Raw genomic sequence first — 26,593 nt, 5'->3', positions numbered from 1 at the left:
GAAGAAGAAAGACACAGACTGATTTCACTCATGTGTAATATAGAGAAACAAAACAAAGGAGCAAAACGAAACCAAAACAAACCCTAGACTTCTGACTGCAGAATTGAGGCTACCAGAGGGGTAGGGATGGCAGGGATAGGGAGCAAAGGGGAGAGGGGCCCAGTACTTTGGTGGGGAGTATATTGTACATTGAGTCACAATTTGACTTTCATGTTTTTCTGTTGTTGGCTCTTGTCTCTTTCTAAATCCTATTTCCTTCCATACTCTTATTTACTCTTACCTCTTTACCTAAAACATATCTTTGACTGATTTTGAGTTCATGGAGTCCATGTTTTTTACCATTCTCCTGCTTTAAAAAGTTTTCTCTCCTTTCTTCATCTCCTTCAAGGCCCTGTTCAAGTCATACATTCTCTGATTGCTTCAATGCACACTCTCTGAACTGCGATGTTGGCTGTTTGATCATGAAACATGACACTATTGTACATTCTCTTCAGTTGTCCTCAGATTGTTAGTCTATGGAACAAAGTGCAAAGCAAATCACTGCAGGCAATTGTTTGCTTGCCTTGTATTTTTGTGCCAATTACTTATTATGTAGGGATTTTCCAATTATCCTTAGCTGAACATACATCAGGCCCTCTATAAGTAATTGATAATTGATGAAATATGGACAAGGCAGAATTAATAGAAATATATTAATTATTGAGGACTTGGAAGTTATGATAAAATTGGTAGTCAAGATAAGTCTGTAAGACATGATGAAAAATTTATTTTTAAAAATTAAGTGCCCATTTTATTTACATTATTACATTTTACAAGAAATTAAGGCTCTGAAAGTCCCCCCAAAACAGCTATACCTGCATCTTGTAAGTTGCATTCTTTTACCACACGATGAAAATTTTAAATGACAAAAGTTATAAGATAAGCTGGTTAAAAAGGTGCTGATATCAGCACTAGGATGAAGAATAGCTTTTTCTCTTTCTTCCATGATGACTTTTTCTGGTACTTTGCAAAACAATGGCAGTTACTTCCTCTTTTACATTTATTTAATTATTTTAATTTGGAGGTTACATTTTTACTCCTCCATATGTGTACATATTTTACTCATCCTCTAGCAAACTACCCATGCCAATATGTTATCTACTTTCCTCTCCCATGTCCTCCTGCCTACCCCCCTTCCTCCACTGTCCCATTCCTTCTGGTGACCATAAATAAGTCTAAGATTTGTTATTGCTGTATTTTTCCAGTGTATGTGTTATTTATATTTCACAGATTGGTGAAACTATCTGATATCTGTCCTTCACTTTCTGATTTATTTCACTTAACATAATTACCTCAAGGTGATAATGTCCCAAGAGGCAGTATTTCATCTTTCTTATAGCTGTGGACTATTCCACTGATTATATATTTCATAATTTCTTTATCCATTCATCTGTTGTTACGCACCTAGGTTGGTTTCATGATTGGTAATTTTGGACAGTGCTATTATGAACATAGGTGTGCATAAGTCCTTTTGTATTAAAGTTTCATATTTTGGGGATAAATATCTAGCAGAATATTGCTAGATCATATGGGATTTCCATTTTTATTTTAAAAAAAAAACTCTATACCTTTTTCCATAGAATTGGCACTAATTGGCATTCCCAACACCAGTGGAACAAAACTCCTTTTTTTACACGTTCTCACCAACATTTGTTGTTTCCTTTTTTTTTTTTTTTTTTAATGTGGACTATTCTTGCAGGGAAGATTATTTCACTGTGGCTTTGATTTTGCATTTACCTTATAATAAGTGAGGTTGAATAATTTTTCATGAGCCTGAAGGCCATCTGACTATCTTTTGAAAAATGTCTGTTTATAGGCCTTTAATCCGTTTTTTAAAGATTTATTTATTTATGCATACAAGAACTGGGCCAGAGGTGTGGGGCGGGGGTGAGAGGATTCACCAGAGACAGAACGGGCAACAGAACAGGCAGATTGACTGAAATACACTGCTGAGGGGAGCAGCAGGCGAGTCAGGAGACATCTACTGCACCATGTGGGTAGCTCCCTGGCTGGGGTTCCAACTCGTGCTGCAGTGGCTGCGGATAGTTTCATAGGTTGCATCTTAACCCCTTGCGCCACCTGTGAGACTCCTTTTATCCATTTTTTTATTCAATTTTCTTTGTTGTTGCTGTTGTTGGACTGTATAAGTTTTGTGTATTTTGGAAATAAACACTTTGTCAGAAATGTGATGTACAGATATTTTCTCCTGCCTTGTATATTGCCTTTTGTGTGTATGTGTGTGAGAGATGGTTTATTTTGAGGTATAAAAGCTTTTTAGTTTTGTGCAGTCCATTTGTTTATTTTTGTTTTTGTTTCCCTTACCATTTGGAGTTGTGTCCCCAAATATATCATTGCAGTAGATATCCTGTAGTATGTCCCTTATGTTTTCTTTCAAGTGTTTTATGGTTTTGATTCTGATATTCAGATCTTTAATCCATTTTGAATTAGTTTTTATGTGTGGAATTAAGTATGGCTCTAGTTTCTTTTCTTTCTTTCTTTTCTTTTTTTTTTTGCATGTGGCAATCCATATTACCCAACACCATTTGTTACAGAGGCTTTTTTTCCACCAGTCATATGGTCATGGCTCCTTTATCAAAGATTAATTCTCCATATTTGTGAGGGTTTATCACTGGGCTTCCTATTCTATTCCATTGGTCTGAGTTTCTGTTTTTGTTCCAATGCCATACTGTTTTGGTTATTATTGCCGTGTAGAATAATTGAGGTCAGAAAGTGTGATGCCTCCATTTTCTCCTCTTTTCTCAGGATTGCTTTAGCTATTTGGGTCCTTTTGTGTTTCCATACTAATTTTATAATTATTTTGTTTGTTTGATTCCGTTGAAGAAAAAGTCATTGGGTTTGAGTAACATTAAGCAGTAGGTCCTCTGTCCCTGATTACCTTTTTTGACTGAAAGTGTAATTTATCCAATATAAGAATAGCACTTCCTTCTTTTTGCTCTGCATTATTGGCTTGTAAGACTTGCTTGAACTTTTCACTTTAAATTTTTTTTACCTTTTTTTAAGATTTATTGATTTATTTACGCATAGAAGAACTGGGGTGTAGGCCAGAGGTGCAGGGGTTGAGAGGATTCACCAGAGACAGAGTGGGAAGCAGAACAGACAGATCTACTGAAATAGATCTAAGCCACCAGGGAGGCCCCTGTCTTTTGGTTTCAAATGAATTTCTTAGAGTATTGATGACTGAAACTTTTTAACCAAATTTGTCACTCTGTGTCTTTTATTTGATGAGTTCAGGTCATTCTCATTTAGGGTTTATTGATAGGAATGTTTTATTATCAGTCATTCTGTTTTTTTTCTTTATGAGTATTTTGTCTTTCTGTTATCTCTTTTTTCTGTTTGTTTCTCTCTGTTATTTCATTTGGATGACTTTCCTTAGTGACTGTCAATTTCTTCATTTCTTTCCCTGTTTTCCTCTAGTCTAGATTTTTGGTTAATCTAGATTTTTGGTTAACTCACTGTGGGAGTTATACCTAATTTATCATGTCTAAAATAATCCTTTTTGAGCTGGTGTCTGCTCTGACACTTAACTAATCAGGTTCTGCCCATTTTTTCCTCCCCTTTCAACACTACAGTGTTTTGTTCTTCACTTACACTACCCTTGCTCATGCTTCTGATTTTGTATTCCTGTTGTTATTTTGCTCAGGGCTTTTTTGTTTGTCTGTTTTTTTTTTCTTGCAGAAGAACCCCTTTCAATATTTCTTATAGGAAAGTTCTGGGGGTGATAAACTCCACTAGCTTCTGTTTGGGAAAGTCTTTATTTCTTAATATTTGAATGACAATTTTGCAGGATAGAGTATTCTTGACTGGCAGTTCTTGTCTTTCAGAATTGTGACCACTTCTTCCACTCTTTATTTGTCTGGAGAGTGACTGGGGAAAAATCTAAGGAAAGCCTAATTTGGATGCCTTTGAAAATTGTGTTTTTCCCTATTGCCTATAAATTTTTCTCTTTGATTTTTGATAATTTAACAACGATGTGTCTCTGTTTAGGTTGTTTTGCATTTAGAAATTTGGTTGTTTTTCTGCTTCCTGGACATCTATGCTTAATTCATTCCTTAAATTTGGGAACTTCTCAGCTATTACTTATTTGAATTTGTGTTTCCTCTTCTAATTAAGTGATATTTCTCATAGTTTCCTCATTTTCCTATGTCTTATTTCTCTTTTTCTAATTGTGTGATTTGTACATCTGCATCTTCTATTTATAAAATTCTTCTGTCAGTTTAATTCTATTTAAAGTGCCTTCTATATTTGTCTTCATTTGTTCAGAGTCTCTTTTTTGTATTCTTTTAATCTTTTCAATCTCTTTGGTAAGGAACAGTCTTTAGGTCCTTCATCTTCTTTCTAAGATTTGCACCTTCCTGTCTGCCTCTGACCTTCCTGTAATTTAGCATTTTTAACATCTTTGTTTTAAAATCTTTGTCTGATAGGCCATCTATTTCTGTATCATTTATTTATGTCCCAGAGCTTCTGTTTTTCTCATTTTGCTTTTCCATCTTGTATTCAGATGTTCCTTGCCTCCTAGGCATGTGTCTTGCCTTATTTGCTTTTTTGTGGTCAGGGCACTGCAGGTTTTGCTTTGTTTGTTTCTCTCGTTAGTTTATCTAGGCATGATAGGGGCACACGGGAATTCTGGGTCTCAAATACTTTATCTCAGTTTTGTAGGGGAGGTTGGTCACCTCTACTCCTCTCCTCTCTACTGCGATCTTTGTTTGGTGTTTCGGTTGTCCTAATTTCCCACCTTGCAGGGGATTGTGATCTGCAAAGGTTGAAACTCTTGTTGATGGAGGCTAACTCTAGTTCACAAAGCTCATGCTCCAGGACTCAGTTGGCAGTAGCAGGCAGGAGGTGCCCTGTGGCTTGACTGTAGTTGTGTTATAGAGCAACCCCGATATTAAACGGGTTCCTGGCTGTGGGTCCTCACCCGCGCGCTTTAAAGGGACTTATGAATACTCTACTACAGACACACACAAAAAGGTTAATAAAAAGTTTATTTACAAGAGGAAAGGAAATAAGGAAAATGTACAACTCAGGGAGAAAATAGGGAAATAAAGTCTTTAATGCGTCCTACCCGATCCGACGACCTGGAAACCCAAAGTCACTCTCAGAGCTGGCTGGACGCTGCGAGTTAGCGGAGAGCCAAAATGGGTTCCCCCAAAGCCCACGTGTCTGCCTTTTACATCCACCTGGTTGCTTAACCCCACCCTCAGGTCCCAGCCACCTTCCCTTTGGTGGTGATGGAATTTGGAGTTCCCGGTGTCTTTGGCTTTGACCTGGGGTGGGAGTGGAGTCCACAAAGCCTATATGGAATTTGCTTTGGGACATCCTTTTCTCCCTAACAGTTGTAGGCAATGGACATCACAGCAGCCCCCATAGCTGCTCACCTTCCTCCAAGAGACGTGGGCTGCAAGCACTGTGCCCCCACCCTTTATATTTTTATGCGATTGTTGAGTTCTCGCTCACCAGTCCTTCTCTTTGCTATTGGGCCCTCGATAGAACCTGACCTACCTCCCTCTGGTGACTGCTTGATCTCTTCCTTCTGAAAGGGCAGTTGAGGCAGGGAGAGCTTTCCTTGCCCAAACTGGTCTCAGAGCTGTCCAGGTCCCAAGTTGGACCCCCGCCCGGGCATGACTGCACTCCCTTTCTGAAAAGTTCCTCCACAGAAATTCACAATGCCCTGGAGTGCCTTTTGTCATGCTGTGGTTAGCCAACCCCAAGGTTTGCTGGCTGGGGTATCTACTTTCCTGGCCATGCTCCCCTTTACTGCTTCCCTGTCTTTCCCTGCAGCAAGCTACCAACCTTAATACAAATAGTCAGTGGGAAAGTCTTGGGACTCTGTCAGGGAAATTCTGTATCTTCTGTTAAGCAAATATATTTTATAGTTGTTTTTAGGGGGAAACAACTATATACCTGTTTATAGTTGTTTTAGAGGAAAACATGATGTGTCTGGAGTAAGGGAAGTTACTTCTCACTATTTAACAAACAGGCTTGCCCATGCTCAGTTACAATCAATATTATCAATATAAAATGGCGGCATTGTAGCCAAAGTTGTGTTTGGTGTTTTATGAAATGATGCAAAAGATTGTGTTCATATTCAGTTTTTCAAACATAATGTGTATGTTGATAGTGGAGAGATATCAAGAAGGTCATGACCCTTGCCCTTGGGGAGCTGAAATGTGTATATTTGGAGGAAGGTACCCACTTCCTTGTACAACTAAGTCCTCTACAGAACAGCATATGAACACCTGCCAGTTCATGTACACTGACATAGTCCACATTGAGGTGAAACCGATAAAAAAAAAAGAAATAGAAGGAATTAGGTAGAAGATTTCCCCAAATATTTTATCAATAAAAAGGTGAATTTAATTTCATGGAGAGGAAGGGGGAAAGCATTCTAATACGTGCTTTACTTACCTCCGAAAGACCTGGGCTGCAAGTACTCTGTGTCCCCTTAATATCTTAGAAATAAATACCTTATCACAGTAGGCATGGTAGAATTTAGCGTGGTAGTAGTAGTTACTATTTAACATTTAACTTAACTTTCCTTAAACCATATGGCAATTTGCTATTACAGTTAAAACAACATTTTGGCAGCAGTTGACATCATGAAACACTAAAGCTGTATGTTTTTCCAGTACACAAATACGCTTACGTACTTCTTAGCCAATAAGTAGAAACTTAAAAATATCCTTAAAATGCTTGTTTCACAAATATTGCAAATGGCAGGACAAGGTACCTTCTTATCCCTGAGGCAGGAAACCAGAGAGTATTAAAACAAAACAAAACATGAATCATTAGCAGTGTTTCCTGAAGGAGAATATAGGCTTCCAGCCTATATCAGAATTCTACCTTATTACCTGAATTCAAAGATGAAGGGTGTATTTTGCCCATGCCCTAAATTTTGGGAAGCACAGGCCTTGCCATTATATAAGGTTTATTGAGGAGGATAATGCAACTCCTCCTCCTGGGAGAGTCCTTATTCTGATTATGTGTGTGCATGTGTTTGTGTACATGAGATACATAATTTATATATATATTTAATCTATATAGCTAAATATACCTTTTCCATTAGCCAAACTGACAGGTTATCACCCAGATTCACACAAATCTTTTTAACTCCTCTACTGCCTACTCCTATAAATGGCAGCATTTACACAGGACAGAAAATCTCTTGGAGTGACCAGTATACTTTTTCAGTCATCTATGGAGCCATAAAATTGGAAGGATTCAAAATAGAAAAGTGGTTTTAAATACCATTTAATTTTCCTCCCAGACCACTATTGAGAGCCTTAGCACACTACTGTATAGTATGGCCCTTTGTTGAGGCTTATATTTCCCACCTGTACTTCTTTTTCTTTTTCCAGCAACACTCCGTCTGTGCCAACTCCTAAATAACCATAAATTTTGTTCTTATAAACCTTAATGAATGCTTGGCCAAGATGCTGTAACTATTGGCTTCTACATTGGAGCATAAATGGAAAGGGGGAAAAAAAGTGTGCACTGTGAAAAACTGGATAAAATGGAAAAAAGATCACAGCAAACCCAAAGTCGCAATTTGCCTTTAATGTGAAGGAGGCCTTGTTTTCACGGTGTGGCAGCTTTCAGGGGTTTTAATCTCAAAGTGGCTGATCAATTTAAGGTAAGTGGCAGGCATTTGGCCTGGTTCCCAGGCTTTGCTTTGCTGCTCTGAGAAAAGAAAGGATTCAGTCAGACACACAGACAACAGGCATCATCAGCGGCTCCCACATTCCAAGCATTTTAACACAGATTAGGTTGGCATGATTCTACTGTTTACTGAAATCTCCTAGGTGTTGCATTTTTCCTTCTCCTTGCCGTGGTTATCCAAGATGGTTTTCTCAGGTCAAGACCTTCATATGCCAAATAGCTTGCAGGACTGTGAAGGGAAAAAGAAGAGCATGGGTCAAGACTTCTGATTAAAATGCTATTTCACTTGCTCACTGCAAAATATGAGACTTCAGACAGCAGGTAATTGAGCACTGAACTTTTTGCCTAAGGCGTACATTGAGACAGGAACTGTTTTACATGCATTCCTGAGGAGGGGGAGGATGAAGATAATTTCTTTAACAAGGACAAACTTAATTCAGCTAGAAATGCCCAATGGATTAAGAGGGTGATTTGTAGTTATTTTTTCTTCAGATTTATAAGCACGAGCTTTAAACATACGTTGAACAATATTGCAACCAATATAATTCATTTTAAAACATTTTCACATTGAATATTCTTTATTTTTTCAAAAACTAATATTGAATGAGCTCAAAAGATCCTTTACCACTATTTCATTTTCTTAACAAAAGTGATTTTTTTAATCCATTTGACTTATTACCTAAGCTCAGTAAAATATACATTCAATTGATCAGTCCCCCAAAATTTATCAGTTATATCTCATGTATGTTTGGCTGTATTATGCTTTATGGAAAGCATAATATTCACTTTGTATTTTTCAATACATTTTCACAATTCTTAAAGGTACATTGTCTTTCATACATTTAAACCCTTTTCCTTTAATCATTCTCATGGCATTCTCTTAGCATTCATGGCAGTACTAAGAATTTTACCAAAATAAATAGCCATGAGTCTTTTTAAGATTAAATTTTCATTATTAAACTTCTTAAGGTAATACACAAATAATTATATTTGCTATACCCAGAAATTCCTCCTTAACATTTTATAAATTCACATTGACGTATTTCTTCCCAAACTGACATTGTTGCCATTGAGTGATTTATATTAAGAATATGTATTTTTGTCTATAAGGTTTATCTTAATAATGTACACAATTATCTGTATTTATTTTAATTACAGTTGTTATGTAATCAACTGTGGTATTGAAAAAATAGTTTATGACTCCTTATTGTTAAGGGGAAAAAAGAGAGAGAAATGGTGGCAGCCATCATTCTGCTGCTTATGGATATATCTTGTACAGTTGTGATGCCTGGAATTGCAGCAGCCATATTGTAACCATGAAGAAAACCAGTCTAAGAGTCCAAGCTAGCTTGCTAAGAATGGCATAAAGGAAAGATGGAGAGAACATGGTTCTTAACTGAGTCATTGAGGCATAGAACCAGTGTTCCCGGGAACACCCAACTTGAGATTTAGTCTTTTAAAAAATATTTATTGAGAAGATTTATTTATTTTTCCTCCACTCAGCACCATTCCTTGTATCTCCTTGTCAATTTCCCTTCCCCTCTCTCTTAATCTCAGAGCCCTCAGGATGTCTGTTCAAATCCAATAATTTCTGCAAGTGTTTTACAGTGTCAAATTATCTGTTATCTAAATGTTGAGATTTATTCTTACATAAGATAATAGATTCTCTTTCATTCATTCAACAAAATTCATTAAGTTACTACCATATGGGATGTTCTAGTTGCCCTGTTCTATGTGCTTAGAATACCTCAGTGAACAAAATACACAAGAGCCCTGTCTTACGGAAGTCATATTCTAGCCATCAGAGATAATTAACTAAAAATACAGTAAGAAAAGTCTACAGTATTTTAGGAAGTAATAAATGGGAGAAATGAAAAAGAAGAGCATGGTAAGAGACTGGCAGTATTGGGGTTGGTTGGTCTCAGAGGAAGTGAAATTTAAATACATATATAAGTGAAGGAGTTATTCCTTAAGTGAGTAGGAGTGGATTTTTTTTTCTTTTTCTTATTGTTAAAAATTCTTGAGAGGGAGAAGTAGAGAGAGGAAGAAGGCAAGGCAGAGTGAAAAGGGGAGAGAAAGAGGGAGAAGGATGTTGTTATTTGGAGCCTATCTGATGCCAGTTCCACTTCAGCTCTTTCTAGTTCCTGTGAACCAAAACATTTCTTTCTTTACTTAAACTTAAAATGCATATTTGTCACTTGCTACTAAAATAGGACAGACTCATAGATTTTAAGACAGTCACAAATAAAATACCTGTTTCCATGGGCAAAAAGTCCATTAGGTGGTGGGTCATACTTCTATTGTCTATATAAAGAGCTTTATTTCCCACTCTGGGGAGGCCTAGACATCCAGGAAAACATGATATGGAAGTCAAGACAGTGTGATATTGGTGAGAGAATAAATGAATAAATCAGTGGAATAGAATAGGGAGCTTAGAAGTAGACCTCTATAAATATAGCTAGCTGATCTTTGAGAAAGGAGCAAAGGCCACACAATGGAGCAAAGATGGTCTTTACAATAAATGGTATTAGACCAACTGGACATCCATGTGCAAAAAAACAATTAATCTAGACACAGACATTACACCCTTCACAAATATTAACTCAAAATGAATCACAGAGCTAAATGTAAAATACAAAACAATAAAACTCCTAGAAGATAATATACAGAAAACCTAAATGACCTTGGGTATGGTAAAGACTTTTGTGATACAATACCAAGTGAATGATCTGTGCCAAAAAGAATGGATAAGCTAAACTTCACTAAAATTGAAAACATGGTTTTCATGTCAAGTGATTAAAAGAACAGCCACAAATTGGGAGAAAATATTTGCAAAAACACATCTGATAAAGGACCATTATCCAAAATTTATAGAGCACTCTTTAAATTCAACAATAAAAAAACAATCTGATATAAAAAATGGGCCAAAGATCTTAACAGATACCTCACCAAAGAAGATCTACAGAAGGAAAATAAACATATGAAAAGATAACTCCACATCATATATCATTGGAAAAAACAAAACAGCAAGAAGCAAAAAAAAAAAAAACAAAAAAAAAACAGCAAGAAGCTACCACTATATATTTATTGAAATAACCCAAACCCAGAACACTGACAACATCAAGTGGTGATGAGAATGTGAAGTAATAGGCACTCTCATTGCTGATGGGAATACAAAATGGGACAGCCACTTTGGAAAACAGTATGGTAGTTCTTAGGAAACTAAACACGCTCTTACCATACAATCCAGCCATTGTGCTTGTTGATATTTACCCAAAGGAGTTGAAACTCCAGAACCATAGATTGTATATCAACCACCAAGAATCATCGACAATGTAAACTATAAACTTTGAGTGATTAGGATATGCCAATGAAGATTCATCAGTTGTACCAAAAGTACTACTTTGGTGGGAGATGTTGATACCAGGGTAACCTGTGCCTATATGGGAACAGGGGTATATGAGAAGTTTCTGTACCTTCTTGCCCTTAATTTTTCTGTGAACCTAAAACTTCTCTAAAAGGTAAAGTCTTTACTTATAATAACAACAACAACAAAAATAAACATGACCTGGGGAGACATTCTGGACTTGGGTGAAGCTAAAAAGAAGTCCTCTATTGGAAGTTGTCATAAAAGCTGACAGACATATTCCAAAAGGGGCAGTTCATAGGAAGAAATAAAATAGCAAAGAAAGAGGTAGACAGCTAGAAAATGTAAACTCTATATAAGGGGTGTGAGTAGACAATTCTAGCTAGAAACAATCCAGACTACCACTAAGACACTGATATGTTTCTTCAGCTATATATGTGCTGTGGGAAAAGTTCTAAAATATGCTATTCAAATATACTCAAAGAACATAATATCATTACATTGTCATTTTGCTCCTGTCTCTTAAATGTAGAAAAATGAGATTTGTTTACCTGTAATTTGTTTACCTGTAATGAGATTTGTTTACCTGTAATGTTAGTTTGGGTACCAAAATACCCCCAAAGTAAAGATTAAGTAAAGCAGCACATAGAGTATACTGATACTTGTAATTTCCAATAGAAAGACAATGCCAACTCTCACACTATGATTGGGAAATCTTTCTGTGCCTGTGTTTCCATGCTTGTAAAGTGGACATAATAAGAATACTTACCTCATAAGAATCTCACAGGCTTATTGTGAATAAATACTCACCTCATAAGAATATCGCATGTAAGGCATCTAGCCACAGTGCTAGGACTTGGTAAGTGCTCTCTCTATATTAGCTGTGTACCTTCCTCTGTGTTTAGTTCTCATTGAAAGGCTTAGTGCATAAGTTTATTTCACAATATTGGGGTCATATATGAGACATGCGTTTACTATGTGATTGTGGGTATGAATTAAGATGTGTGTTTATTATATAATTTGGAAGATGGGGACAGTGTGTATGTATGCATGTGTGTTTGTACATACATGCTTGTACATGGACACATATTAACTTTCTAATGGTATTTTCATGTTCTCAGTAACCCAGCTGGAAAACTTAGCATCATCCATGCCCATTTAATCACCAACTCCAAGGAGGCAGTTGAGGCATCATTAAAAATCAAAGCTTTGCCTTCGAGCCAGGACCCCAGTTTAAATCTATTACTAGTTCTGTGACACTGAGCAAAATCACTTAATCATTCAGAGCTTCCATTCCTCATCTTCAAATCAATGAGAAGACTAGACAGCTCCTAGCACAGTGCTTAGTGATGCACCCTTTGCTGAGTCTGCTTCTTCCTCAAATGCCCTTCTTCTGTTCCTTTGCCACACTGCAGCAGGCTCTCCCGCCCTCTCTCTCTACCAAGCTGCAGACTTCAACCTGAGCACCCAGTTTTCTCTTGCCCAATCCAAAGCGCCATGAGATTGAAAAATAATTTCTCATTGCATTCAGGTTTATTGTCAGTTTTAAGCAAATCATCAAAAATACCGAATTTTGACATTTCCTTTTCATACTTTAAGGTATGTATGTAGTTAAAACTGCCATTCTCAGGCCTCCCCTGGTGGCTCAGGCGGTTGAGCGCCACGTTGTGAAGCTGTCCACAGCCTTTGAAGTGCTGGTTCGAACCCGGCCGGCAAGGGTCCCACATGGAGCGGTAGACCTCTCCTGTCTCACCTGCTGCTCCCCTCAGCTGTGTATTTCATCAGGCTGCTTGTTCTTTTCCCCACTCTGTCTCTGGTGAATCCTCTCACCCTCCCGCGAATCTGGCCTGTACTCTGGTTTTTGTATAAATAAATTAATGAATCTTTAAAAAAAAAATGGAATTGCCTTTCAATCTGGTTTAAAAAAAAAAAAAACTGCCATTCTCTCACCATAAGAAGTCACTGTTTGCTTAAATATGCAGAATTATTCGTTGTCAACTAACATGTCCGTCCTATGAGTGCTCTCACTTCTCAAGCCTGTATGCTCTCTGAGCCCTAAAGACACTATAATAAAAAGTCCAGTCACATTCTATATTTATAAAAATTATTGTTTATTGTACTCTCACATGCAGTCTGCTAAGATCTTATACATGTTATCTCATTTAATCATTCAAACAACCCAATGAGGTATTCTTACTGTCATTTTAAGGTAAGAAAACTATGATTTTAAAAAGAGTAAGTTTCTCAGTATACAAATAGGAAGTGGTAGAACATAGCTGTGAATCCAGATTAAAGTCTCAACTTTTAAATTCTAAGCTCTTCAACCTGTTTCATAATTTTAAGGAATAATAGAAATAGCTCTGACATCAGGTTAGTTACATAAGAATAAACTAAGACTTGCCAGTAGCATTAACTACTTGTAAATGATCTATTTATACATAATGTCCTCAAAATCTTTTGTAGACATTTTGACATCTCCTAGGTTCAGATATAAAATGTGAATAATATTACCTAGTTTAGAGAGTTGATAGCAGTATAACACAAATTATTACCTTCATATAGGTAAGGTTGTAGCATCTTGTAGATACTCAACATACACAAATTCCCAACACATACTAACCTCCCCTAATCATTTTAAATATCTGCTGTAACATCTGGATGGTTTTTATTTAACATTCTCTTTGGGTAACCTTTCCACTCTCTTGGTTTCAACCACAATCTATACAATGAAACTCAGATATCTATATCTCTAGCTTACTTCTTTTTCTTGATACATAGCTCCATCAGCCCCCTGGACTATTCTAGATGTTCTACAAGTCATCTTTTCAGCTATGGTGATTCTTGTTACCAGCTACAGAAAATTCTATTCCAACCAGCTTCATCATTAAAGAAGACTTTTTAGACTTTCGTTACTGAAAATTCCTGAACTTCAGTGTGATTTCTTTGTGATTCTCTCAGTTCTGTCTTCTTCATTCTTAGGCTGGCTTTGCTCATGGCCACAGATGACTACCAGCAAAAACTGAGCTATGTATTGCCTTATTCACAGGGAGTCAAAACTGCTTCCTCATCTTTAGAACAAATCCCCAATCTTTTTCCTGCCTGAAACACCTCTCTGCCAATCATTGTGACCAAGAAAATGTCAGATTCTGATTCTGGATTGCGTGATGTGCCTGAATAAATTGCTGTAGAAAGGGAAATGGGATTATCTTGATTTGCTTGGCCCACCTCTATAACTGAGAATGAAACCTCTACACAATGGGGAAGAGGTGAAATGACTATCTTTTATGGTTACTGTTAAGGATTGAATTGTACTCCCTGAAAGACATTGAAGTTCTAGATCAACAGTACCTGTGAACTGATCTTATTTGGAAATAGGGTATTTGCAAATGTTCAAGTTAAATGACATCTTCAGAACAGATCCTAATATGACTGGTGGCCTTATAAGAAAACAGAACAAAATAATTGAGCAAAGTTGAACATAGACACACAGGGAAGATACTGTGGCAAGAGAGGCAGAGATTGTAGTGATGCAGTTAAGGAACACCAGAGTGGCAGTTATCATCAGAAGCTAGGAAAAGACTAGGAAAGAGTCTCCCCTTAAGTTTAAAAGGGAGAGTGGCCCCCAAAGACACCTTCATTTTGGCCTTCTAGCCCCTTGAACTGTGATGCAATAAAATTCCATTGTTTTAAGACAGTTTGTGATGCTTTGCTAAGAAAACTAATGCAGATATCATCTGTGGACGGGAAAAACCCAATCTTTCTCCTGTGTGTCTCTTTTACCACTCCACTCACACACAATAATTCACTTCTGATCTCCAGATGTGTGGGTTTTTTCCTCCTCGTGAAGCAACTTTGTAACATCATCTGGGTATCCTGTAAATACAATTCTGAAATTGTCTTCCTGGAGATAGCATCAAATCCCAGGGGTTAGGGCTCAGTCCCACAAGACTCTCTTCCCTCCTCTATTCCAGATACCAATCCTAAGTATAGGTTATTATCAGTGTTTCTCATCAGTTGACTATAAATTGAAGGTTTGATTCATTTGTTAGGCAGCTCACAGATCTCAGAGAAATTGTCTGCTGTCTACCAATTACTAAAAAGGGCACAATAAAGGATACAGATGAATATCCAGATAGAAAAAGTATTTAGGCCAAGGTAATTGAGAAATGACACAGAGCTTCCATGCCCTCCCAAGGCACTACTCACACAGCGCCTCCATATTTTCACCAACCCAGTAGATCCTCAAATCCCATTCTTGGGGAATTTTTTTTTAAGATTTATTTATTTATGCATACAAGAGCTGGGGTATAGGCCAGAGATGTAGGGAGTGAGAGGATTCACCAGAGACAGAGTGGGGAACAGAACAGGGAGACTGGCTGAAATACACTGCTGAGGGGAGCAATGGGCAAGTCAGGAGAGGCCTGCTGCACCATGTGGGTAGCTCCCTGGCCGGCTGGGGATTGAACTCGTGCTGCAGAGGCTGCAAATTGCTTCATAGTGCCGTGCTTAACCCCTAACGCCACCAGGGAGGCCTCTTGGGGTTTTAAAGATTTATTTATTTATGCATACAAGACCTCTGGCCTGTACCCCAGCTCTTGTATGCATAAATAAATAAATCTTTAAAAAAAAAAAAAGGAACAAACCATGATTAGAAGCTTGGAATATTAAACCCACCTGCCCATTCTTTACAGAGGAGCTAGAAATTGAGTTGCTCAATCATGCATTGCAATTCAATTTCTAGCCCCTCTGTAAAGAATGGGCAGGTGGGTTTAATATTCCAAGCTTCTAATCATGGTTTGTTCTTTTTTTTTAAAGATTTATTTATTTATGCATACAAGAGGTGGGGAACAGGCCAGAGGTGTGGGGGTGAGAGGATTCACCAGAGACAGAGTGGGGAACAGAACAGGCAGATTGACTGAAGTACACTGCTGAGGGGAGCAGTGGGTGAGTCAGGAGAGGTCTGCTGCACCATGTGGATTACTCCCTGGCCGACCGGGGTATCGAACTCGTGCTGCAGAGGCTGAGGACAGCTTCATAGTTTGCGTCTTAACCCCTTGAGTCACCAAGGAGGCCCTAATGGCTTGTTCTTTTTGGGAAGGTTGCTTCATTGAAAAACCTTCCAGATATCCACCAAGAGTCACCGTATTGGAACACCCATAACCTATCATTAGAACACCTATTCACCCAGGAAATCCCAAGGAATTTAGAAGCTCCATGTCAGGAACTGGAGTCCAAGACCAGATATTAGAACAAAATGTTCACCTAGTTCTTGTATCTCTTAAGAAATTACAAGAATTTTAGAGGTTCTGTAACCGGAAACTGGGGCCAGAAATCAGAAACCAGTGTGTGTGTGTGTGTGTGTGTGTATATATATATATATATATATATATATATATATATATATATATATACTTTTTCTCTATTCATACCATGTATACACAGTTACTTTATACACACTTCCACCACAAAACTTAATATGGCAATTTTTCTTTTCTTTTTTTTAAAGATTTATTTATGCATACAAGAATTGGGGTTCAGGGGCATGAGCGGATTCACCAGAGACAGCGGGGAATGGAACTGGCAGACTGACTGAAATACACTGCTGAGGAGAGCAACGGGAGAGTCAGGAGAGGTCTGTTGTGCCATGTGGGTTGCTCCCTGGCCGGGGATCAAACTGGTGTTGCAGTGGGTGTGGATAGCTTCAAAGTGCTATGTGTCACCCCTTGTGCCACCAGGGAGGGCCACAATTTTTCAATTTTATTTTTTTCTTATATCTTTTCTACTAGGGCTACAATATCCTAGAGGATATCCTAGGGATCAATACTAATTGCCTTTGTGTCTCTAAGACAGAAAGGCATGTAGTAATTATTGAATTAAGGAATTATGAATGAATAAATGAACACTAAACTTCAACTGAGTAGATTTGAGTTATAGACCAGGCCCTGCTACAAACAATATTGGTTCCATCACTTACCATTTCTGGTCATCAGAAAGTTTTCTAGTCTGTAAGTAAAGAATATTGTACTAGCTGGATACCATGTTACCTGATCCAACTATATTACTAAATACTGTGACTAGCTTTGGTCAGCATACCAGAAAATTAATTAGAAACTTCAAAGAGTAGATACTAGGAAGAAAACACTAGGTGTTCTCATTTTAGAGCCAGCTCAATTGGAGCTTGCTTGATGATGCTCATCAAATAACTGAAGAGTTGAGAGAGTCACTGACTCTTTGGTCTCCAAAGATTCAAGTGTAAAAAAAAAAGAAACTCAAAGTAATTCTAGAGGTATTTTATTTGAGAGAAGAAAGAATTTACTGAAGTCAAATGAGAAAAAAAAAACGTTATAATGGCTATCAACAGAACTCCCACTGCTCTACCAGAGCTTGCTGTAAATAAACTTTGCCACTTTTGTGCTAGCAAGTATCACTCTCAGTTCCTATTGCTCCAATCACATTAAGAGCACATGATTCAGGGCCTCCCTGGTTGTCTGCAGCTTCTTCAGTGCCGGTTCGAACCCTGCCAGCCACGGAGATACCCACATGGCGGGGCAGACCTCTCCTGTCTCACCCACTGCTCACCTCAGCAGTGTATTTTGTCAGTCTGCCTGTTCTGTTCTCCACTCTGTCTCTGGTGAATCTTCTTACCCTCCCGTACATCTGGCCTGTACCCCAGTTCTTGTATAAAAATAAATAAATCTTTTTTAAAAAAAAAAAAAGAGTACATGATTCATACCCTAGGACAAAAGAAATATGTATCTGTGCACACTTCTAAAATCACAAGTTCAGGCATGGCCAGCAGAGATTTGAACTCATTTAGTTGACTCTAGCACCCAGGGGCTCAACTAGGATGCCTCCAGGAACATGCTTCTGAAATCACCAAGTGCTTTAATGAAGGCAAGTAGGGAGGACTTGTGGAACAGCTCATTGAGAGGCCTCTCTGCACCCTGTGGGGCCATGTGGCTGCATGCTGACTCAGATTGGTGGTGGAGAAGGGGGGCTACTTCTGAATCACCAACACCACATCCTGCCCCTCCCTCTTTTTTTTTTCCTCTGGAAGCTGCCCATCAATCTTCTTGCTGAGATCTCCACCCAAGAATGGGACTCAGGTATTTACAACAAATGTCTGTGAACCCAAGTTCCATTTTCCAGGAACATTTGGCCCTTGTTCTTTAAGTGGCATCTATGTGTGAAGTTGACTATGACTAAGTGTGAAACTGATAGTCTGTGCATAAAGACTCAATACTTCATACTTGGGTCACTTATTTATTTTTCACTGTGTTTTTGTGGGCAAAGCTAATACCTAACATTGTATATATTAATACTTTTTTCATAGCTTATCTAAAGTGAAAGAAAATTCTTAATCTAAAAAAATTCCAGGAGATAAATACTTGGAGGAAATGTGTTCTTTTCTGAGAATTGTGTTATAGACACATATTCATTATAGCCAAAGACTAAGCAGGCATTTTATCCTGTTCTGATTCATCTGAGAAAAACTTGTGGTAGGCAATTTAAAATCCTCTTCCCTTTAACTTTCAAAGAGTAAGAGGAAAGGCCATTTTTTTTTTTTATAAAGGCAATTTAGTAAAATTAGTATTTGTTGGGACTTTGTTTTAGTATTATTTTGTTTGGGGGTTTTTTGGTTTCCATTGAAGACAGTAGTGGGGGGTGTTGCATTAGAAGAATAAGGTAACCAGTATATGGAGAAATTTGAAAGTTCAGATTAAAGAATCTGAACTTTATTCAGTAGGCAGGGAATAATTCCAAAGACTTCTTTATCTGATTTATTTTTATTATTTACATATATTTTACATCATTGTTCATTTTTGTACAATGCATGCTTTCTCCTCTTAGGTGTAGTACCCATAAAATTCTCACCACCAGTTCACCCATGCACCATCACCATTAGACTTTTTTATCAGATTTATTTTTAATAATAAAGTCAAAAAAAATAGAAAAGTGTGGAAATTATATGTATTTAATTTACAAAATGATAAACCAAATTTTGTTCAATCACATTGTATAATGGCTGTTGCTAATACTTTGGTAGTAATCATGCAACTTACAAAAGTATCAAGTCAACGCATACACCTTAAACGTACACAATGTTATATGTAAATTATATTCAATAAAGATAGGCATAAAAAAAGAACTAAAAGACAACCAGCACCTCAGAAAATCCCCTAGTGGAATTTTTTTTTAAATGAAGAGAATTAGCACAACACTCAAATGTTCAGTTTAACATGTCATCATCATAAACGTCAAAAAGTCTTATGACTGACAGCAACCTAGAATTTTTCTTCCCAATCACTGCTCTCTTCCTCTCCAGCTAAATAATCAGTACTCTAACAATTGGAACTGTCATTTATACCCTTGCTTTTCTTTACGGTTTAGCTACCTAATACACTCTTATTTAAGATAGTTTGGGTTTGCCTGGTTTTTAAACTTTAATTGGGATCTTTATTTATGTTTTCCTTCATTTTTGTTGATTTTGTACAACCATCTTTAAAAAAAAGATTTATTTATTTATTTATACAAGCACTGGGTACAGTCAGAAGCACAGGAGGGTGAGAGAATTCACCAGAGACAGAGTGGGGAACAGAACAGGCAGATTGACTCAAATACACTTCTGAGGGGAGCAGTGGACAAGTCAGGAGAGGTCTGCCGCACCATGTGGGTTGCTCCCTGGCCAGGGATTGAGCTCATGCTGCAGTGGCTTCGGATTGCTTCGTAGGTTGCATCTTAACCTCTTGCGCCACCAGGGAGGCCCCATTTATTGTAAATATTCTACTGAAAAAATATGTCGTTATTTACCCATGTTGTAGTTGTCAGTCATTTGAGTTGTCTCTAGTCTGGGTGTGTGTGTGTGTGTGTGTGTGTGTGTGTGCATGAATGTGTGCATGTATAAGAGAAAAGTTGGAAGACCACCTGGTTATCATGTGCAAGTTGAACTCAGGGAGAGAAGAAGTAAGGAAACTCAATCATGAAAGATTAAACAGTGGAACTTGGTGATTGACAAAAGGAATAGGAGAAGATAGATTCCTAGCACAATACACCCAGTGAAAGGCAAACTTATTTAAAAGTTTCAAGGACACTGCTAAATTTACTTTTTCTGAAGACTTTATCTATGTCTACTCTCAATAATGTATTTGTGTATGAATGAAGATTTCATTCATTTGCATTTTGCATTTGCATTTTGCCAATTTTTGATATCCGTCTTTTAAGTTTTTACCAAAATTATCATGAAAAAAATTGCATTTGATTTAAGTTTAATTTTCTTAATTAATGAGTTTGATCATTTTCTTATGTTTTTCATCAGACTGTTGTGTTTTTGTGTATAAATTGCTTATTCATATCCATTCCCCATTTTTCTACCTGCTATGTCTTCTCTTATGTTTTGTTGATTTGGGGAACAACTTAATAAATCTTAAATATTACTTGTACTTTTTATTACCTATATATTTCATGTTATCTGTCCACAGTGTCTTTGCCATACATACATTTTTTTAAGATTTATTTATTTATTTATACAAGCACTGGGTATAGTCAGAAGCGCGGGAGGGTGAGAGAATTCACCAGAGTCAGAACGGGGAACAGAACAGACAGACTGACGAAATACACTGCTGAGGGGAGCAGTGGGCGGCAGGAGAGGTCTGCGTACCATGTGGGACCCTCGCCGGCTGCCGGGGATTGAACCGGCACTGCAGAGGCTGCGGGCAGCTTCACAGCCCAGCGCTCAACCGCTGCGCCACCAGGGGAGGCCCCCATAAATACATTTTTAATTTATATATATGATGATGTTTTTAATGTACTAACTTGACTCAACTATAATATTCAAATATTCAGTCAAATATGAATCCTGACTTTACTGTATTATGCAGATGTAATTAAATCCCTGTCAGTTGGCTTTAAGTAAAGGAGTCTGTCCCAGATAATCACATGAGCCTGATTCAATCAGTTGAAAACATTTAAAAGCAGAACAGTCTTTTGCCAAAAAGGAAAGGTATAATTCCAACCTGCCTGTGACATTCCTGAAGATCCATCCTACTGTTTCAGACTTGCTTAACCATATAATACATATGTCACATTTTATTCATGTTTTTATTTCCCCTATTAGTTTTGATTCTGAGGGTGAACCCCGACTGATATAACATTTTTACATAGTTAATCTACCAAACTGATTTATAGCATCCAGTTTTCATGTCTGTCTAAGTCAGTTTCAGACAAAAATGTATCATATTCATGAAGCATTCGCAGTAGTCACTCAAATCTAAAACTCCCTGCCTCCAGAGATACCCATTGTCAATACATTGGAGTTATACTTACTCAGTTTAATTTTTATGTAAAAACTAATAGTTCATGTATGTGTGTGTGTAAAAGTCTACAAAATAAGCCAGAAGAATACACTCCAATTTAATGACCCTATAGATGGGGAGGAGGTGGTAGAGAGGAGTGAAAGGGGATTTTCGGGACTTTCATACTTTTAATCGTCTAACTCTTATACAATGAGAATTTATGCAAATTTAATTTGGATGATTTTTCTCCCATCTTAACTGCTTGCAAGTGATATTAAGTACATAGGGTGCTATTTTTAAAGGCAAAAAAAAGTTATAAAAATTGTCAGCAGTGACTCTAGGATATAAAAGTTGGGTGGCAAGAAAATAATGACTCCATTGAGATAAATTAAGATGGTTTATTACAGGCATTACAAACCCCAAGGACTTTAGGGAGCTGGCTTAAACGCAAAATAGTAGGTATAGTACTGATAGTAGGAAGGTTGAGTTTGATGTCTACCTATAGAGCTTGGCCTAATTTTCAAAAGGCTACGGACCAAATAATACATACCTGCAAGCCAAATTTGACTGTAAGTGTATCACCTTTTCAACTCTATTTTTTTTTAAAAAAGGTGAAGTTGAGGTTGCTTTTAAACCAAGAATGATAGAAGCTGAGCCTTAAGGTATCTTAAAAATCATGAAACTTAAGACTCTAGTAAAAACAGGATGTGTTCTGTTTGAAAGGTATATTACAGATACTTTCATTTTGTGTTTAAGAATTTAATCCCATTATGATTCAGTTTAAATTGAAGTGCTATGTACATTATAAAGTCCTCTTCGCCTATCTTCAGATAAATGGGAAAAGAAGAGATCAATTTCTTACATTTCCTAACGAAAACTTTGAGCCCTATAAACTGAAAAGTGGTGGGTAGTGGATTTGACCATGTGATTGTCAATTGAAGAGACCTTTAGAAACCACATACTTAATATCAAATATTAAAGTGAATTTTCATTTAAATGGAAGATAGCAACATAACCAAGATGCAGTACTGAACTAAAACTTGTCAAGATGAAAAAGCCTGAGTTGAGCAGGTATAAGAATGGATGACAACCCTGGAATGCAAGATTGGTTTAAGAGCCAAACAGCTATTAACATAATCCATCTTTTTTTTTTTTTCCCAGCTTAAGTAATAAAAATTTATTGAGAATTCCTGGGATGGTTATTGCCTCCCAACTTTGAGGGAGGAACCAACACTATAGGAAATCATCTAGAAATCACACACTGTCCCAACAACCCTGGCCACACAGGGAGGAGGAAAGTTGTTCCCCTGAAAATGGGTCAGTCTTCATTCATCCAAGGCCCAGGAGGTCAGGTGCAGAGGGGACCATCACATGATAAAGGGGAATGGGGGAGGGAGCTGGCTCCTCAAAAACCAGGGGAGAAACAAATCCACTTGCTCTCTGGCGGTGGAGATCTTGGTCACCCGGGCTCATTTCTTACCCTTGATGAGGCTGTCACTTCCCCGAGTGAAGCTTTCATCCTGCAGGTTGAGCACAAGGTTGTCAGCGGTGAGATAGATCCGGTTCTGGGAGGTGGCGATCGTCTTGGAGATGTTCTGGGCCGCGCGGATCTTACGCAGTTTGATGTAACTAGGGTTCTTGCTCAATGCTTCTCCCAGCATTTGGGCAGCCTCAGCCTCACCCTGGGCCTGCACAATCTTCTGCCGCTGCTCCTGCTTTGCTTTTTCCACCAAGAATTGGGCCCGCTGGGCCTCCTGCTGGGCCACTTGTTTGGCTTCCACAGCAGCTGTGTACTCCCGGCTGAAGCTCAGCTCTGTGATGGCCACATCATCCAGAATGAGGCTGAAGTCCTTGGCTCGCTCTGTCAGTTCCCTTCGGATCCACAGGGATACCTGGGCTCGCTGGGTGATCAACTGGGAGGCATTGAATTTGGCCACCACACTCTTGAGCACCTCGTTGACAATGGAAGGCAATACTCGCTCTTCGTAGTCTAGCCCTAGACGCTGGTACATACTGGGAAGCTCCATAGCATTGGGTCGAGAGAGCACACGCAGGGAGATGTTCACCATCTGCAAGTCTTTGGAGCCTGTGGGGGAAGAAATTTTTCGGGGTCTGGCCCGAATGTCATAGATGATAGGGTACTGGAACCACGGGATCCTGAAGTGAAGGCCCTCCGCCAGGATGGTGTCCTGCTGCACTCCACCGATCCGATTAAAGAAAATGGCTCTGTGCCCGCCTTCCACGGTGAATACGGACTCGCGCACGCCGTAGGCCACGGCCCGGCACCCAGCAGCAGCTTCAGCGCCGTGCCCATGCCCCGGGGCCCAGAGGGCAGCCGTCCCGCTAAGTCCTTCAAGTTCTGGGCCATGTCCGATCTTGGGGCCGGCGGCACCTGTAGTCAGAAGCGGGTGCCGGCCCGCCTCTACCCCACTCCAGTTTCGGGATCACACCCTTCCTACGAGGGTCCGGGGCCCCGAGCGCTCGCGGGAGAAAGGGCACGGGGAAGTGCGCGCCCTTCTAAACCCTCCCCCTCCCGCCCACTCAACATAATCCATCTTTAATAAAAGACAAAAATCTTGATCTTCTCAATAGATCCAGAAAAAGAATTTCACACAATCCAACACCCTCCATGATTAAAAAAAACCTAAAAATTTAAGAGAAGGGAACTTCTTCAACCTAATAAAGTACAGCTACAGCTATAACCAACCCACAGCTAATATTATACTTACTGGTCAAAGACTGAAATTTCTCCTAAGATCAGGAACAAAACAGGGATGTGTATTCTCACTTTTATTTATTTATTTATTTTTAATTTTTAAGCATTCTCATTTATTTTATTTACAATGTAGAATTGTGAAAAAAATTATCTCACTTGTGAAAAAAGTGTGGTGTTGTCACCACACTTTCCTACCACCAAAGTGCCCACAGTCCACCACACTCCACCCTGCTCTCCTTATTTAACATTGTACTGGTGGTTCTAGAGGAGCCAATAAGGAGGGGAGAAATGAAATTAAAAGACATGCAGATATACACATGACCTGATCTTGTATACCAAAGATCCTAAGGAATCTTCTAAAAATGATTAAAACTGATGAATGAGTTCAGCAAAGCTACAGGATAAAAAATTAATACACAAAAATCAATTGTGTTTCTATGTACTTGCAATGAATAATCTGAAAGGAATTTAAGAAATTTCATCAGCCACAACATCAAAAAGCACAACCTTATTAGAAATAAATTTATCAAAAAAATGCAAAACTTACAGTCTGGAAACTATGAAACATTATTTCAAGAAATTAATAACAACCTAAGTAAATGGAAAGATGTCTCATTTGCCTGGATTGGATATCATGGATACACCCATGTTCATTGGCATTACTCCCCAAATCTATTTACAGATTCAACTCAGTCCCTATCAAATTCCCAACTGGCTTCTTTGCAGAAATTTACAAGCTCATCCTGTAATTCACATGGAAATCCTAAGGACACAGAATAATTTCTTCTGTCAGTTTAGTGAGTATAGGGAAAAACCACAATAACAGAAAAAAAAACTTTTTTTAGGAAAAAATAAGAAACTATCCCCTTACAGAAGAGAGTTTCTTGCTTTTCCATCCTTAACTTCATTGCTTATGTCCTACAGAAAAACAGGCTTTCTTACCTCCTATGCCTGGTTACACTCCAAATTAGCCAAATATATGTACTACTTATATTTGTAGGTTTCCAATGTTTTTGTGTGACTAACAGTGTTATTTAGCTTTTGTTAAAACTATGCTGTTTGTTAACCATGGGTTTAATTTAACTCCTCTCTAGTTTCTTAACATTTGGTTCTTGCTTTAATTCCTTTAAATAAAATGTTTCAGTGGCCCCTCCCAGAGGAATGACTTTGGTATACTAAACAAACAAACAAAACACACTGCAAATTGCTGAATGCAAGATGAACTTTGAGGTATTCAGAGGTATTTGGAAGTGCTTTTTCCAATGTAATTTGGCTGCAAAAGGGAAGCAGGACAATTTGGGCTTAAATTAGTACTGAAAGTTTACAGGCAGCGTACTAGTAGCATATAATAATTGTTTCACTGGAGGCCAACTGAGTCATTGGTTTTATATGACCAATATCCTAATGGGCACAAAAGCAGAATGTTATTTATTTTCATATAAAAGGTTAATTGCACATGACAGCCTAAGAATTAAGCAGAGAATGGGGTGGAGATCATCCAATTAGGGATCAGCAAGCCAGTGACCCCACCTCCAGCAGCTCTGTACCCTCCCGATCCCCCTAACTCCAGTCATAAACACTAGCTAGTACTAGTCTAACCACTTCCCCAGAGTCCTTGTGTGCCAAGAGCCTTGAAATCAGAGCCTCTCCCTGGGGTCCAGAGCCTCTAACAGAATAAATCCAGACCCAGAATATAGTCCATGCTGGCTACCTCTTTTCAAAGAGGCCAGCAGTAGACTCTTCTCCTGAGTCCATGGTTTCTTAGGGGCTTCCCCGGTGGCGCAGCGGTTGAGCGCTGGGTTGTGAAGCTGCCCTGGCCTCTGTGGCCCCGGTTCGATCCCCGGCTGCTCCCCAGCCACCAGAGGAGGGTCCCACATGGAGCACAGACCTCTCCTGCTGCCTGCTGCTCCCCTCAGCAGTGTACTTCAGTCCTTCTGCCTGCTCTGCTCCCCGCTCTGGCTCTGGTGAATTCTCTCACCTTCCCGTGCTTCTGACTATACCCAGTGCATGTATAAACAAACAAACAAATAAATAAATAAATAAAACATGCCTCTATTAAAAAAAAAAAAAGGAATGTGGTCAGTCCACACCTTGGGGACTCCTTTCAAAAAGGGTTCATCATGTGCTGCTACTATTTCCAAAGGCTGTGGAAAGTTCAGGAAGTTGCCTAGAAGGACCAATCCTGAGAACCTGTCAACCAAGGTCAGTAAAACACTTCTCAAAGGATTTCAGACAACCTCTGTCCAGTAGTCATTTTTATGCAAGTTTATAGTTTCTATGCAACAGAAAGTTGAACTTTGGTAGATCATGCTGGCTATAAGGAGCCCAATAGAAATCACATAGGAGAATGGCCATGGGTTAGAGCTCTGTACCCAACTGTATGATCCCTGTGCCAAGTACCTTTATCCACAAAATGGTGATAATAATAGATGCATTATAAGTGGTTTTGTGGAATTAATGATTTAATATTTCTAAAAGTATAATAGTGCCAGAAATATAGTA

General features: G+C 38.4%; 1 protein-coding gene across 1 annotated transcript; it reads right to left on the bottom strand.

Annotated features, from left to right (window-relative positions):
- Positions 1 to 22,844: 22,844 nt before the first annotated feature.
- LOC311168435 (prohibitin-2-like) lies at positions 22,845 to 23,743 on the bottom strand (the record flags this gene model as incomplete). Its single annotated transcript, XM_084229907.1, is given in 2 exon segments — positions 22,845 to 23,653; positions 23,656 to 23,743. Coding segments are annotated over 2 exon segments (897 nt in total).
- Positions 23,744 to 26,593: the final 2,850 nt, after the last annotated feature.

The sequence above is a fragment of the Talpa europaea genome (assembly GCF_964194135.1).
Source record: "Talpa europaea genome assembly, chromosome: 3".
NCBI lineage: Eukaryota > Metazoa > Chordata > Mammalia > Eulipotyphla > Talpidae > Talpa > Talpa europaea.
This window is presented reverse-complemented; position numbering and strand designations above follow the sequence as displayed.